Source organism: Chlorocebus sabaeus, chromosome 18, assembly GCF_047675955.1.
Source record: "Chlorocebus sabaeus isolate Y175 chromosome 18, mChlSab1.0.hap1, whole genome shotgun sequence".
NCBI classification, from domain to species: domain Eukaryota; kingdom Metazoa; phylum Chordata; class Mammalia; order Primates; family Cercopithecidae; genus Chlorocebus; species Chlorocebus sabaeus.
The window spans coordinates 51089735-51102391 of record NC_132921.1 but is presented as its reverse complement, the minus strand read 5'-3'; the positions used below and the strand labels follow the sequence as shown (position 1 = coordinate 51102391).

The window sequence follows — 12657 nt, the reverse complement described above, 5'->3', positions numbered from 1 at the left end:
GGGATCGTTTGAGCCAAAGAGTTCAAGACCAGCCTGGGCAACAGAAAGAGACCCCCGTCTCTACAAAAATTAGCTGGGCATGATGGTGAGTGTCTGTGGTCCTAGCTACTTGGGAGGCTGAGGCAGGAGAATCACCTGAGCCTGGGAGACTGCAGCTGCAGTGAGCCATGAATTCACCACTGCACTCCAGGTTTGGTGACAGGACAACCTGTCTCAAAAAAGGGAAAAAATATATATATATAACACCTTGTTCCTTAACATACACTTTATCGTAGGACTGTTCATCTTTTCATATGTTTAGGGGATTTTGTACTTTTCCTGTAAATTGCCTGTTTATGCTCTTTTGTGAATGGTTTGTTGTGATTTTCTGCTTTGTAAGAGCCCTTTGTATACTCTTAATATTAGTCCTTTGTGATATATTTTGCAAACAGTATTTTCCAGTTTTGACAAGAAAGAGTTTATTCTTTTGCAGGGCAGCACACTATCATTGTCTTTATGGTGTCAAGATATTGTATCAAACTAAGAAAGGATGTTATCATTCCAGGACTTTAAAAAATGCTCTCCTAGTATTTGCTTCTAGGGGTGTGTGTGTGTGTGTGTGTGTGTGTGTGTGTGTGTGTGTGTCTGTCTGTGTGTGTGTTACTCTGGTTTCATTTTTTATTATAGCTTAATCAAGCCATAATATATTAAAACACAATAAGCTAAGATTCCAACCCAAACAGCTGCTTAGGTATCACAATACCATTTTGTGAATAAGTTAGCTTTCTCCACTAATTTTAAATGATACCTTAACCATATGCAGTATTTAAATTCTCATTCTAGCCCATTAATATGTCTATTCTTATCACTGTATAGAGTTTTACTTTCTGTAGCCTTATATTTTAGTATCTATATATTTTAATATCCAAAATAGGTAATTCTCCCTAATTATTGTTTCTATTTCAGAATTTCACATAGACCTCAACAGAGTTCAGTTTTTTAAGTGCTGTAATTTCTTAAGTCTATTCTTAGCACAACGCACATATGTATGCATACATACAAACACACATGAAAAACTAAACTAAAATAAAATAATATATACACACACACTTCTTTATTGCCTATGAAGCTTCACTAAACTGCAAAACCTGAATGGGCAGCAATCCTGGACATTCTAAAAAGCTAAGAATATCCCCTGAGAATACTTAATGGTTTGCAAATGATTCTAATGTTCAATCCAGTTAAAAACCAAAATGAGAAACTCTTAGCACTTCCAAATTTAACACTCAAGAACTGACCAACTGAAGGCACATGTGGAAGTCCATGACCTGTATTAATTTGGCTGAAACAAAATTTTGACTCTTGCATGTAGAAGAATCAGTTTCTAGACTGAATGAGAATCAGTTTCTAGAGCTGAATACCGTGCTTTCATATCTTAGTCCAGCTTTATTCTTCATTAGACCCTGATTCTTAATGTGACACCCAAAGTGGTAAAAACATTGTTTTGAAAGGAGAAAAATAGCCCTGAAAAGAATGACAACTGCTATCAGTGTTGACGGAAAAGAAATAAAAGGATTTTTACAAAGTGATGGTTTTATCCAGAAAGCAAAGGCTTTAAATGAATTGAAAGATAAAATTTTAATATAGTGGTGTATTTCATACTATCAAATAACAAGTTTTATATATGTTCCATAAGAAACTAAAAAAAAAAAAAAAAAACCTGTTGATAGCATTTCATCAAGAACTCCGGCCTATGAAAATTCTGTCCACAACCAAGAGATAATTTTAACAAAAGATAAAAGGACAACAATAACTTAAAATATGAGGGTTATGTACAGAAAAAAAAAATTCATCTGAGGTAGAGGCCTCAATAAACACTTCAATAAAAACACAGTTGATAAAGCCACCAGTTGTAACTGACTGAATCAAACATCAAACAAAAAAGATGGCTCTAAGCTTTTAAGATTTCATCTCTGCATAACCATGAAGTTAACAGGAAAGAAAGGTGCTTTCAGCTGATAAATTTCCCATAAGACCAGTTACTCCCAAGCTGAAGAAACTTACAAAAACTGATATTAGCATCCCTAGAAACTGATTTTTCATATTTAAATAACAGAAAAAATGGGTTGTAAGACCAGAATAAGTGTTCAATACAGAAACAGATACAAGCAGGTATGTCTTAAGCACCAAATTCATATATATCCTATATGGTGATAAATGTGGCATGTTTTATCATTAAACTGGGTTTGCTCTGCCATTCTGAGAATCCCAGGGCATAAAACAAAAAATAAGATCCACTTGCCCAAAAATTTGCAGTACATAAAGTCAAAGCACAGCTCCTCCTCTTGCCCAGGCCTCATTAACTATCTTTCCCTATGACAGTATTAGCAAAAATCTAGGGAACAGAGTTCAGGCATGTCAAGAGTATGTAACTCAGTTCTCCAGCTTCAAAACCAGTGTGCAACTCTTGATATTATACAGCCTTTCTAGTTAACAAAATACATACAATAAATGTAAATTGTTGGTAAAGATTTAACATAATTTATAAACATTATGCCCAATAATCATTAGTTTCAAGTTACCCCAAAGAAATTTATGACAGGTATTGCAGAAAAGGCCACTGAGAATCACAATTTCTGGGTACATGCACCACCACCTGCCCCCTCTCCCCACCATATGGCAGTAAATAACAATGATACATTTTCTAGACTTTCATGATAAAACAAATCATCCAGATTTGAGAAAGAAAAGTGAAAACAAAGAGTTGGAAAGAAGAGAAAAATGATAAAAAATAACACAGTTATAATGCAGACAGGAGAATTTGCTCTGAAGAAATTTTATTCACATATGTGGATAGAATGGCAATTAAAAGCATTTAAGCAAGGAAGAAAAAAAGGAATTTTATTCAAGCTCCTGAACCATAAATTCTTTTTACATTCACTGATAATCCTTAGGTTGAAAAACACAGCAACACATTCAAATCCAAGTTAAGATTATTTATTATAATAGAGAACATCAGAATACTCAAAAGCCTATATTCAGCTCTACAAATAGTTTGTTATCTGTTCATATTTATTAGTCAGTGGCCATGCAATAACAATTATTAAACATTTTAAATATCACTTCTTAACCTAACTAGTTAGATCTTACAGAAACTTTTGTAGAAGAATTAATGGTTCAGTTCCAACAAACACTTGTAGAGCATCTAATCCACGTGCCAAGGCCAGTGTTAGGCAACAGGAATAAAAACAGAAGGCAACACGGTTCCCTGACCTCAAGAAGCTAACAGCTTAAGAAGCTTAAACATAATTTCCAATATAATATAATATGGTAAGTCAGGTTTTACAGCATTATATGAGAGAGCAGAACAGAGACACTCAGGACAAATGGGTGTACTAGGCAAGACTATCTGAAGTACACACCTGATATCATGACTAGTAAACTAGACAAAGCAAGAGGGAAAAGGCCGCAGTCCCAAAGAAAAAATATTAAGAATGAGAACTAGTACAGTAGGACAAGTTTTAAAAAAACCAACAAAAGAAAGAGAGATAAGTAAACTATATGGAGATACAAAAAGAAAATATATTTTTAAAGATTAAAATTTTTTTAATTAAATAAATAATGTTTAAGAGCTTGAAAACAAAAATTACTCCCACCCCCACCTCCATTCTACATTGGATTACAGACAGGATAGGAGAATACAGGAGTATGTCAAGCCATTTCTACCTTGAGCAAATAAAGGGCTTGTTAGTGATAACATAACTGAAGATCATGATATATCAGGTAAAAAATTTTATGGGTTTATTTATACGTTAATTTAAGATGCCTTGGAAACACCAAGTAGATAAATCTTTGTTGCTGCTCTCGCTCTGTCGCCCAGGCTGGAGTGCAGTGGCGCGATCTCAGCTCACTGCAACCCCCACCTTGCGTTCAAGCAATTCTCCTGCCTCAGCCTCCTGAGTAGCTGAGATTACAGGTGTGCACCTCCACGCCCAGCTAATTTTTGTATTTTTAGTAGATAGGATTACATTATGTTGGCCAGGCTGGTCTCAAACTCCTGACTTCAGGTGATCCGCCCGCTTCAGCCTCCCAGAGTGCTAGGATTATAGGCGTGAGCCATCACGCCTGGCCGCAAGTAGATAAATCTTAAAGACAGTTGGCCATACAAATCTAAAGCTCAAAGAAAGCTCAGGGTTAAAGACAGATTTGAAAGTGGAAAGCACGGCTGTGGACAAGATCATCCCCAAAACGTAAAGAGTTAAAAAGTACAGAGGTCCAAGGACTAAAATCCTAGGATAATTTAACATTTAAGGAGCAAACAAAGGAGATGTTTGATTTCGTTCCTTCATTCTTCAGTAGTCATCTAAAAAACATGTTATTAACAATACTTATAAAGGAATTACTACCATTCTTTACAAGCCTGCAGTCAATGCAACTCAATAATGTTTGTTGTAAAATCTTCAACAACTATAAATGAATTACTTTTTTCTCTTTTAAAACATTCACAATATAGGTTTTTTAAATGTTTAAGATGATTTTCTTAAAAAGTTCATGCTAGTTGAAAGTAAAATTAAAAACTCCTCAGTGATTAGTCTTTTAAAATCAGCTTTATTTCCCTAGCAGACTCAGATAACAAAATATGAAAAATAAAAAATAAAATATCATTTTATATTAGGAACAACGCACATGCACAGTGTTTTAAATATTCTTATTCAAAGGACAAAAACCTAGTAAGTCACAGAGTATGCTCAATACACGTCTGTAGTTAATAATGAAATGTAGCCTTAAAATATGCAAATTTAATTTATAAAAAATTACATTTAAAATTAACTCAACAAAAAACTAAAATAGCCATGTTGTAAATTCCCAAAGAGTGATTTCCCTGGCTAATTTTATGTTTTGTAAACCCTTTCAAGAAAGAAGATACGTCTTTTTAAAAAATGAACAACGCTAATTAAAGGAAATACTACACAGTTTCAGTACCTCACTGGTCAACCGTATTAGGAGAGCTGCAGCCTCTGAATATTTGCTTTGGCTTTTTAAAAGCTCAGCACTAAGCAACACACATCTTTCTGCCAACACCATATTCCTGTAGAAAAAAGGACAAGAAAATAAAATCAGCACAATAATACCTTAGCACATCAAAGTAAATGTGTTCAGCAAAAGATTCCAATTACAATTTTAGAGGACAGTTGCAGGGAATTGGTTCCAGGACCCTCCAGGATACTAAAATCCAAGGTTTATCCAGTTCCTTATATAAAATTGCATAGTATTTGCATATTAACCCATACACATCCTCTTGTGTAATTTAAATAATCTCTACATTACTTATAATACCTACTACAATGTAAATACTATGTAAATCATTGTCATACTTTATTTTTCATTTGTATTTTTAATTTTTATATTATTATTTATTGTTGGGTTTTCCCAAATATTTTTAATCTGTGGTTGGTCGTATCTGCAGATACACAGGGCTGACTATAAAAAGAAGAAAAGAAGTCTATGTCCTTGTTTTGCACCTACCAAAAAGGCTTTTTTAAAAAATCTTCAGGCCGGGCGCGGTGGCTCAAGCCTGTAATCCCAGCACTTTGGGAGGCGGAGACGGGTGGATCACGAGGTCAGGAGATCGAGACCATCCTGGCTAACACGGTGAAACCCCGTCTCTACTAAATATTACAAAAAAAAACTAGCCGGGCGAGGTGGCGGGTGCCTGTAGTCCCAGCTACTCGGGAGGCTGAGGCAGGAGAATGGCGTGAACCCGGGAGGCGGAGCTTGCAGTGAGCCGAGATCTGGTCACTGCACTCCAGCCTGGGCAACAGAGCAAGACTCTGTCTCAATAAAAAAAAAAAAAATCTTCAAAAACTTCTCATAACTCATCAAAACTTTTCATTATGACGTAATTTGGCAGTAAGAATATAATGCAAAGTCCTATCTCTTGTATGCAAAAAAGCTAGAACTGGTTCCATAACGTATTTAACAAAGTCTGCTTTGAACAGAAAAATATAAACATGTCACACGTATTTCTTTCTCTTTCCTTATGCAAATTCTGATTGTGTTTCATTTTGCTGGCTACTTTGAGGAATATTTAGGTATTTTCCCCCTGGTAGTACCATTAAGATGTTTCTGCTAGAGATGGCATAGAGCCAGTGTTGTCTGATTGATTCCTGATCCAATTTTAGTCTTTTTGTAAAAATACAATCAGTTGATTTTGTGTACTACTATATCAGTAATCTAGAATTAGATTATCCATTTTAGAAAAGAATAAAAACAAATGAAAACATTCTTACTATGAAATTACAAGATGGAATCCTATTGCTGGCAAACAGCAGCAAAAGTTTTTCTTTTTACTTTCTAATCCTTATAGAATCAAAATATCACTTGGCTTTAAAATTATTAATATAACTAAAGTTTGCTAACTTGAACTTACTTTGGAAGTCCATTCTAAACAATGAATAGTATTTATTTTAGAAACACAATTTACTCCTTTCAAAAATTCAAAAATTATTATACTGACTTGTCATAAACTTTCTACAAATCATACCTTTCTTCCTTGGAGGTTAGGTATTTATGAATACCTAAGATTGTTTTGATGAACACAAAAGACTAACTCCTATATACTATCAACTACTTATTTAACAGGTTCAGTTCTTAAAGATTTTTCTTCAGTAAATTTTATAAATTCCCTTAAATCTTAACACTTATGTTTGATTCCTAAACGATTTATCCCATATAGTCAATTACTTCAGTTTCTTCATCTGTAAAATAAGGATAATAATAACATGCACGATTTCAGAGGTTTGTTGTTAAGACTAAATGTGCATATAAATTTCTTCGGCATGATGGCAAATGCTGAACACTCAAAAAATGTTTATTATTATCTTATTAATGATGCTGTTCTGTTCTAACCATGTTACCACTACGATAACTACTTTTACTTCAACATTATAGGGAACAAAACTGCCTCTATATCTGTCTTCTGAAACAACAGAAAAGTCGGATTAATTTTTCCGAAAAGTAACTTCTATTATGTTAAGTCTCTACTCAAATATTTGGTAATTTTCCATTTACTACTACGTAAGTCTTCACTGCAGCTTAATAAAAATAATACATGAGTGTGGTGCGGTGGCTCACACCTGTAATCCCACCACTTTGGGAGGCCAAGGCGGGCAGATCATGAGGTCAGGAATTCGACATCAGCCTGGCCGAAAAAATAGTGAAACACCGTCTCTACTAAAAATACAAAAAATTAGCTGGGCATGGTGGCAGATGCCTATAATTCCAGCTACTTGGGAGGCTGAGGCAGGAGAATCACTTGAACCCAGGAGGTGGTGGTAGCAATGAGCTGAGATCACACCATTGCACTCCAGCTGGGCGACAGTGCGAGACTCCGTCTCAAAGAAATAAATAAGTAAATAAAAAATAAAAAACATGGGCTAGTCATGGCGGCTCATGCCTGTAATCCCAGCACTTTGGGAGGCTGAGGTGGGTGGATCTCTTGAGGTCAAGCGTTCGAGACCAGCCTGGCAAACATGGTGAAACCCTGTCTCTACTGTAGCCAGGCATGGCGCACTCCTGTAAACCCAGCTACTCCAAAGGCTGAGGCAGGAAAATCACTCGAACCCAGGAGGCAGAGGTTACAGTGAGCCAAGATCGCAGCCACTGCACTCCAGCCTGGGCGACAGAGCAAGACTCTGTCTCAAAAAAAAAAAATAAATAAAAAATAAAAATAATACACGACAGTAAAGGTTCCTCACACAGATTTATGTCAAATCTCCTTTCCAAATTTATCACCCAGTACTTTCCCTATACAGAAACCTTCCAACCTAGCCAGGGCTTTCTTCTCTTTACCCAATAATGCACATCTAAAACATTATGCCTGCCAATCACAATTCCTGATACATCTTCATGGTTATCAAGTCCTAACCACTTTTCTTTCAAGGTCTACCCATCAAATATCCCATGAAATCTCCCCTGACCACTGGGCACCAGTTCATAGTCTCCTTATAGGTGGTGAGTTCTCACTCTTACAGGGTTCAACAGAAAGCACTATGAATACAATATTGTTTAACTATTTTTTTTTTTTTTTGCCTATTTAACAAAGAAAATGCAAAATGACTAATTCCTAACTTGACAGCAGTTTAAAGTTAGAAATGTCCCCACAATACAAATTACCTTCAACGTAACATATAATCTCTACATAACACATTCCTACCTGCCAATCCAAACAAAATAGAAAAGAAAAAGGTATAATAAAACATTAATTTTTAAAAAATTACCTCAACTTGTCTCTATTAACTTGATTTGGGAGTTTCGGAATGGGGGAAAAAAAAAAAAAAAAGAACAAACTGACCTCTAACTGGATACAATATAAATCTTATATAGTCACCTACTTGCAGATATCCCTGTATGTCTGAATTGCTGTATCCATGTAATGAGCAGGATATGGCCTAGGTGCTCCTGGTTGAAGAAAAGCGGACACTGCTGCCATTTCCTAAAATAAAAGATATAGTTTACATATTTCAAAAGAAGAAACAGTCTTACAGTTTAGATAGGAAACTAAACGTTGGAATGAAATTTGCTTTTTTTTTTTTAACTGGATACACATGTATAAACTTTATAGCCTAATGCAGATTTGAAAAACACATTTACAGCCCAGTCACTCATCAGAGAAGATGGGTGATCTGACTCTGGAAGGACTGAAGTCAGAGAGATCAAGAGTACCTAGAATTCAAATAAGTAATGAGTAAGAGTCCTATAGAAACCTTCAAGTAGTAATGTCTTAGCTCTTGTGAGCAAGACTGCAGTACCTTCAGTTAAGGCCTCTAAAACATATCCTTAAAGACTACGGGCTCCTTGGCCACCTGGTCTCAGAGAAATCATGACAGTAACAGGCATTTCCTTATTGTATTTATATTACTCTCTTCCTACACTTTCCAACTCCTAAACACCCTCTAATGACCACTGTCTGGGGATGTGTTTTTCCTGAAAGAACATGAGGAATACAGAGACCAAAAGGGAGATGCTTCCATTACAGGCAAAGTTAGATTGGATAAGATTTAGCAGTTAAACTGCAGGAATATAAAGAATGAATTCTGGTGTCCAGACAATTACGAAAGGCTCAGGCAAATATAAGGGCACCATTGGCTACATGCGGAGCAAAGACTGCTTCCTAAGATTTGTTTAGACCCCAGGGAAGTCTTTACTTTTGCCTAGACTCAGATTTGCCACAGAAATTCCAAAGAGAGCAGACATTTGGATTTGTCCTCCTTTGGGTGTCTACCTGAATGTTGTGTGTAGCAGTGTGAGTGAGTTCATGTATACACAATGTGCTTATGAGTGAATGCTATGTCAGGCCTAGTGGTTAGGTGTGTTGTCTATCACTTTTCTTTATTTTGTCCAGATGTTTTAATCATCTGTTTTCTAGAGCTACTTATGTTTCCCCTGTTTATCATTGTAGTATTTGACAGTTATCTCTTCCCATCAAAAATATGCTGAACTGGCCAGGTGCAGTGATGCACGCCTATAATCCCAGCACTTTGGGAGGCTGAGGCGGATGGATCACTTGACGTCAGGAGTTCGAGACCAGCCTGGCCAACATGGTGAAACACTGTCTCTAATAAAAATACAAAAATTCCTGAACACCCTCAACAGCCAGGAGTGGTGGCAGGCACCTGTAATCCCAGCTACTTGGGAGGCTGAGGCAGGAGAATCACTTGAACCTGGGAAGCAGGGGTTGTATAGAGCCGAGATAGTGCCACTGCACACTGGCCTGGGTGACAGAGTAAGATTTGGTCTCAAAAAACAAACAACAACAACAAAAAAATATGCCGACCCTACGCTGGTCAGAGCAAGAGGTTATTTGCAGCATCTTACCCGCAGTGTTTTCCCAGATAGCTGCCTAACAGCTTTAAGTGGGAGGTTGAATAGTCAGCTTATCTAAATCATCTATTTTTCCAAACTAGCTTGAAAGGTCTTTTCATTTATTTTTACTCCATGGGCCTCTGATATGCTGATATATAACACAGTTATGGTTGTGGTATCATCTGTTATAGACACAAAAGGGAAAAAAGGTTGGCCAGGCCCAACATAACCAGCATGTTAGGTTGCCACTGGAGATGGGGGAATCAGTCTCCACTTTGCAGTTGGGACTGTGCTCCTCTAACCTGTTTGCTGGGTTTTCTGTTTGAAAATAGCCCCTATTCCTCTCCAGTGTCCTGCTTTTTGATTGTGTGTGTGTGTGTGTGTGTGTGTTTTCCCTGTGACACTGGAAGTGGAAACAATTTTCCACCCAGAGAGAAGCTTTGACCCAAAATGCTCCAAGAATGAATTTCCAAATATTTGCTAGTGGAAAAGGAGCAGAGGCTATGACAAGAGTGATTTAATGTTGTACTTTCAAAAGAATTATCTACTATAGTAATTTAAGTAATACATTTATACAAGCTTTCAATCTTAAAATTCTCTAGTCAATATCCGAAGTCTTCCATTCAACATTTAAATGAGATTTTCAGAAAAACTATGGTGTATATATGCTATCAAATTAGCTTAGTTTAAGATTTCTACTAACACCCTCCTCCCTGTTCTTTCCTAACCTTCAATAAGTAGAGAACAGACCAATGATGGATCACAAAGAGAAAAAATAAAGTACATCTCTTTCCAATTTACTGGTAACAATATAAAATCAGAGCTCACAACGGCTTGCCTTATCAATATATTCTGCCAATTACAAACTCTAGTTTATATCCACTATCATATAGATGGTGCAAAGACCATTTTTCTTAAACCTATTATTACTGTCAATTTCCTAGGTCATATTTCATTTTAAAACTTCATTCTGGATGGGTTCAGTGGCTCACACCTGTAATCCCAGCACTTTGGCAGGCTGAGGCAGGAGGATTGCTTCAGCCCAGGAATTCAAGACCAGCCTGGGCAACATAGTGAGATCTAGATCAAAAAAACAAACAAACAAAAAAAACCCTCATTCTATTGGCAATGCCTAGGACTTTAGTTAATAATTCAAATAATATACAATGGTGGTCAAAGGATTTAGAAATGAAGATTTAGCACGGTGCCACATGCTTGTAACCCCAGCACGTTGGGAGGCCAAGGCAGAGAGAATGCTTGAGCTCAGGAGTTCAAGACAATCCTGGGCAACACGGCAAAATGCCATCTCTACAAAAAATATAAAAATTAGCCAGACGTGGTGGTGCACGCCTGTAGTCCCAGCTACTGTGAGGGGCTGAGGTGGGAGGATCAGTTGAGCCCAGGAGGTTGAGGCTACATAAGCTGTGATCACACCACTGTATTCCAGCCTGGGCAACAGAGCAAGACCTTGCCTCCAAAAAAAAAAAAAAAAAGACACCTAAGTTTTAATGAAAATGGCTCACGCCTGTAATCCCAACACTTTGAGAGACTGAGGCAGGCAGATCACCTGAAGTCTGGAGTTCGAGACCAGCCTGACCAACATGGAGAAACCCTGTCTCTACTAAAAATACAAAATTAGCCAGGTGTGGTGGTGCATGCCTGTAATGCCAGCTACTCGGGAGGCTGAGACAGGAGAATAGCAGGATGGGAAAGCCATAATTCACTTTTAAGACAAACAAATGTACTTCTCTGCCACATTTTTTAAAATAGAAGAAAAAACAAATAATGATTTGGGAACTGAAATATGATTAAAGCCTTTAACCTGATAGTCCCCTGAATGACAATATGAACCATATCTATTTCAGAATGCCTCTGCATCCTCAGCACTCAGCAGTATCTGCTCTAAAATTCATTGAAGGAGCTAAATAAAAATACATAATATCCATGTGACAAAATATCGTACAGCTCTAAAACATGTTTTCTTGGCCGGGTCCAGTGGATCACGCCTGTAATCCTAGCACTTTGGGAGGCCGAGGCAGGCAGATCCCTTGAGGTCAGAAGTTCGAGATCAGTCTGGCGAACTTGGTGAAACCCCATCTCTACAACAAATACAAAAATTAGCTGGGTGTGGTGGCACATGCTTGTAATCCCAGCTACTTGGGAGGCTGAAGCAGGAGGATTGCTTGAACACAGGAGGTGGAGGATGCAGAGAGCTGAGATCAGGCCACCGCACTCCAGACTGGGCAACAGAGTGAGACTCCGTCTCAAAAAAAAAAAAGTCTTCAAGAATTCCTATTACTGGTTTTGCTGTGATATTTATTTTGCCTTTGTAGTTACAATGACTAAATATCTTCTACAATTTTCATCTAAAAAGGCATACGATCTAGTCTATTCTACTACAACACATTTTGATCTTATCAATTAGTTAACATGTGAATGGCAAGGGAAGTGGTATCAGTTCAAATTAAATTTTTATTTATTCATACATAATTTTTCTTAGGCAAGGGAATCAAAAATAGCAGTATTATAAACTTATATCCTTCAGAACGAAAGGAAAAAGCCCTGAGCTCAGCTGCTGCACAGAAAGGCTCTCTTTCAAGCTGCTAAAAACGAATGCCTACACTTTGGTGCATATGGACTCTGTCTCCAGAGAAGCACACTACCAGCCTTTCACAGTTCTGGGCTCAGGGCAGGCTATACTTTCTTCTATGATCGGCTTCATGGCAGCTCCCCTGGTTAGGAACGCTTCCCTATCCCTATAAAAAATTTATTTTTTATATTCCCTGAGTTATCCTCAGCCATGCTAAGCTGCCT

The 12657-nt window shown here is 37.2% G+C and overlaps 1 protein-coding gene across 2 annotated transcripts in view; it reads right to left on the bottom strand.

Annotated features, from left to right (window-relative positions):
* Window positions 1–12657, bottom strand: part of TRAPPC8 (trafficking protein particle complex subunit 8) — a 112492-nt gene that overhangs the window by 63107 nt on the left and 36728 nt on the right. For both annotated transcript variants that reach the window (XM_007974361.3, XM_007974360.3), the window contains exons 10-11: window positions 8373–8473; window positions 4963–5068 (exon numbers count right to left, since the gene is read on the bottom strand). In XM_007974361.3, coding sequence (XP_007972552.3) covers window positions 4963–5068; window positions 8373–8473 — 207 coding nt within the window. The remainder of the gene's footprint in view (window positions 1–4962; window positions 5069–8372; window positions 8474–12657) is intronic.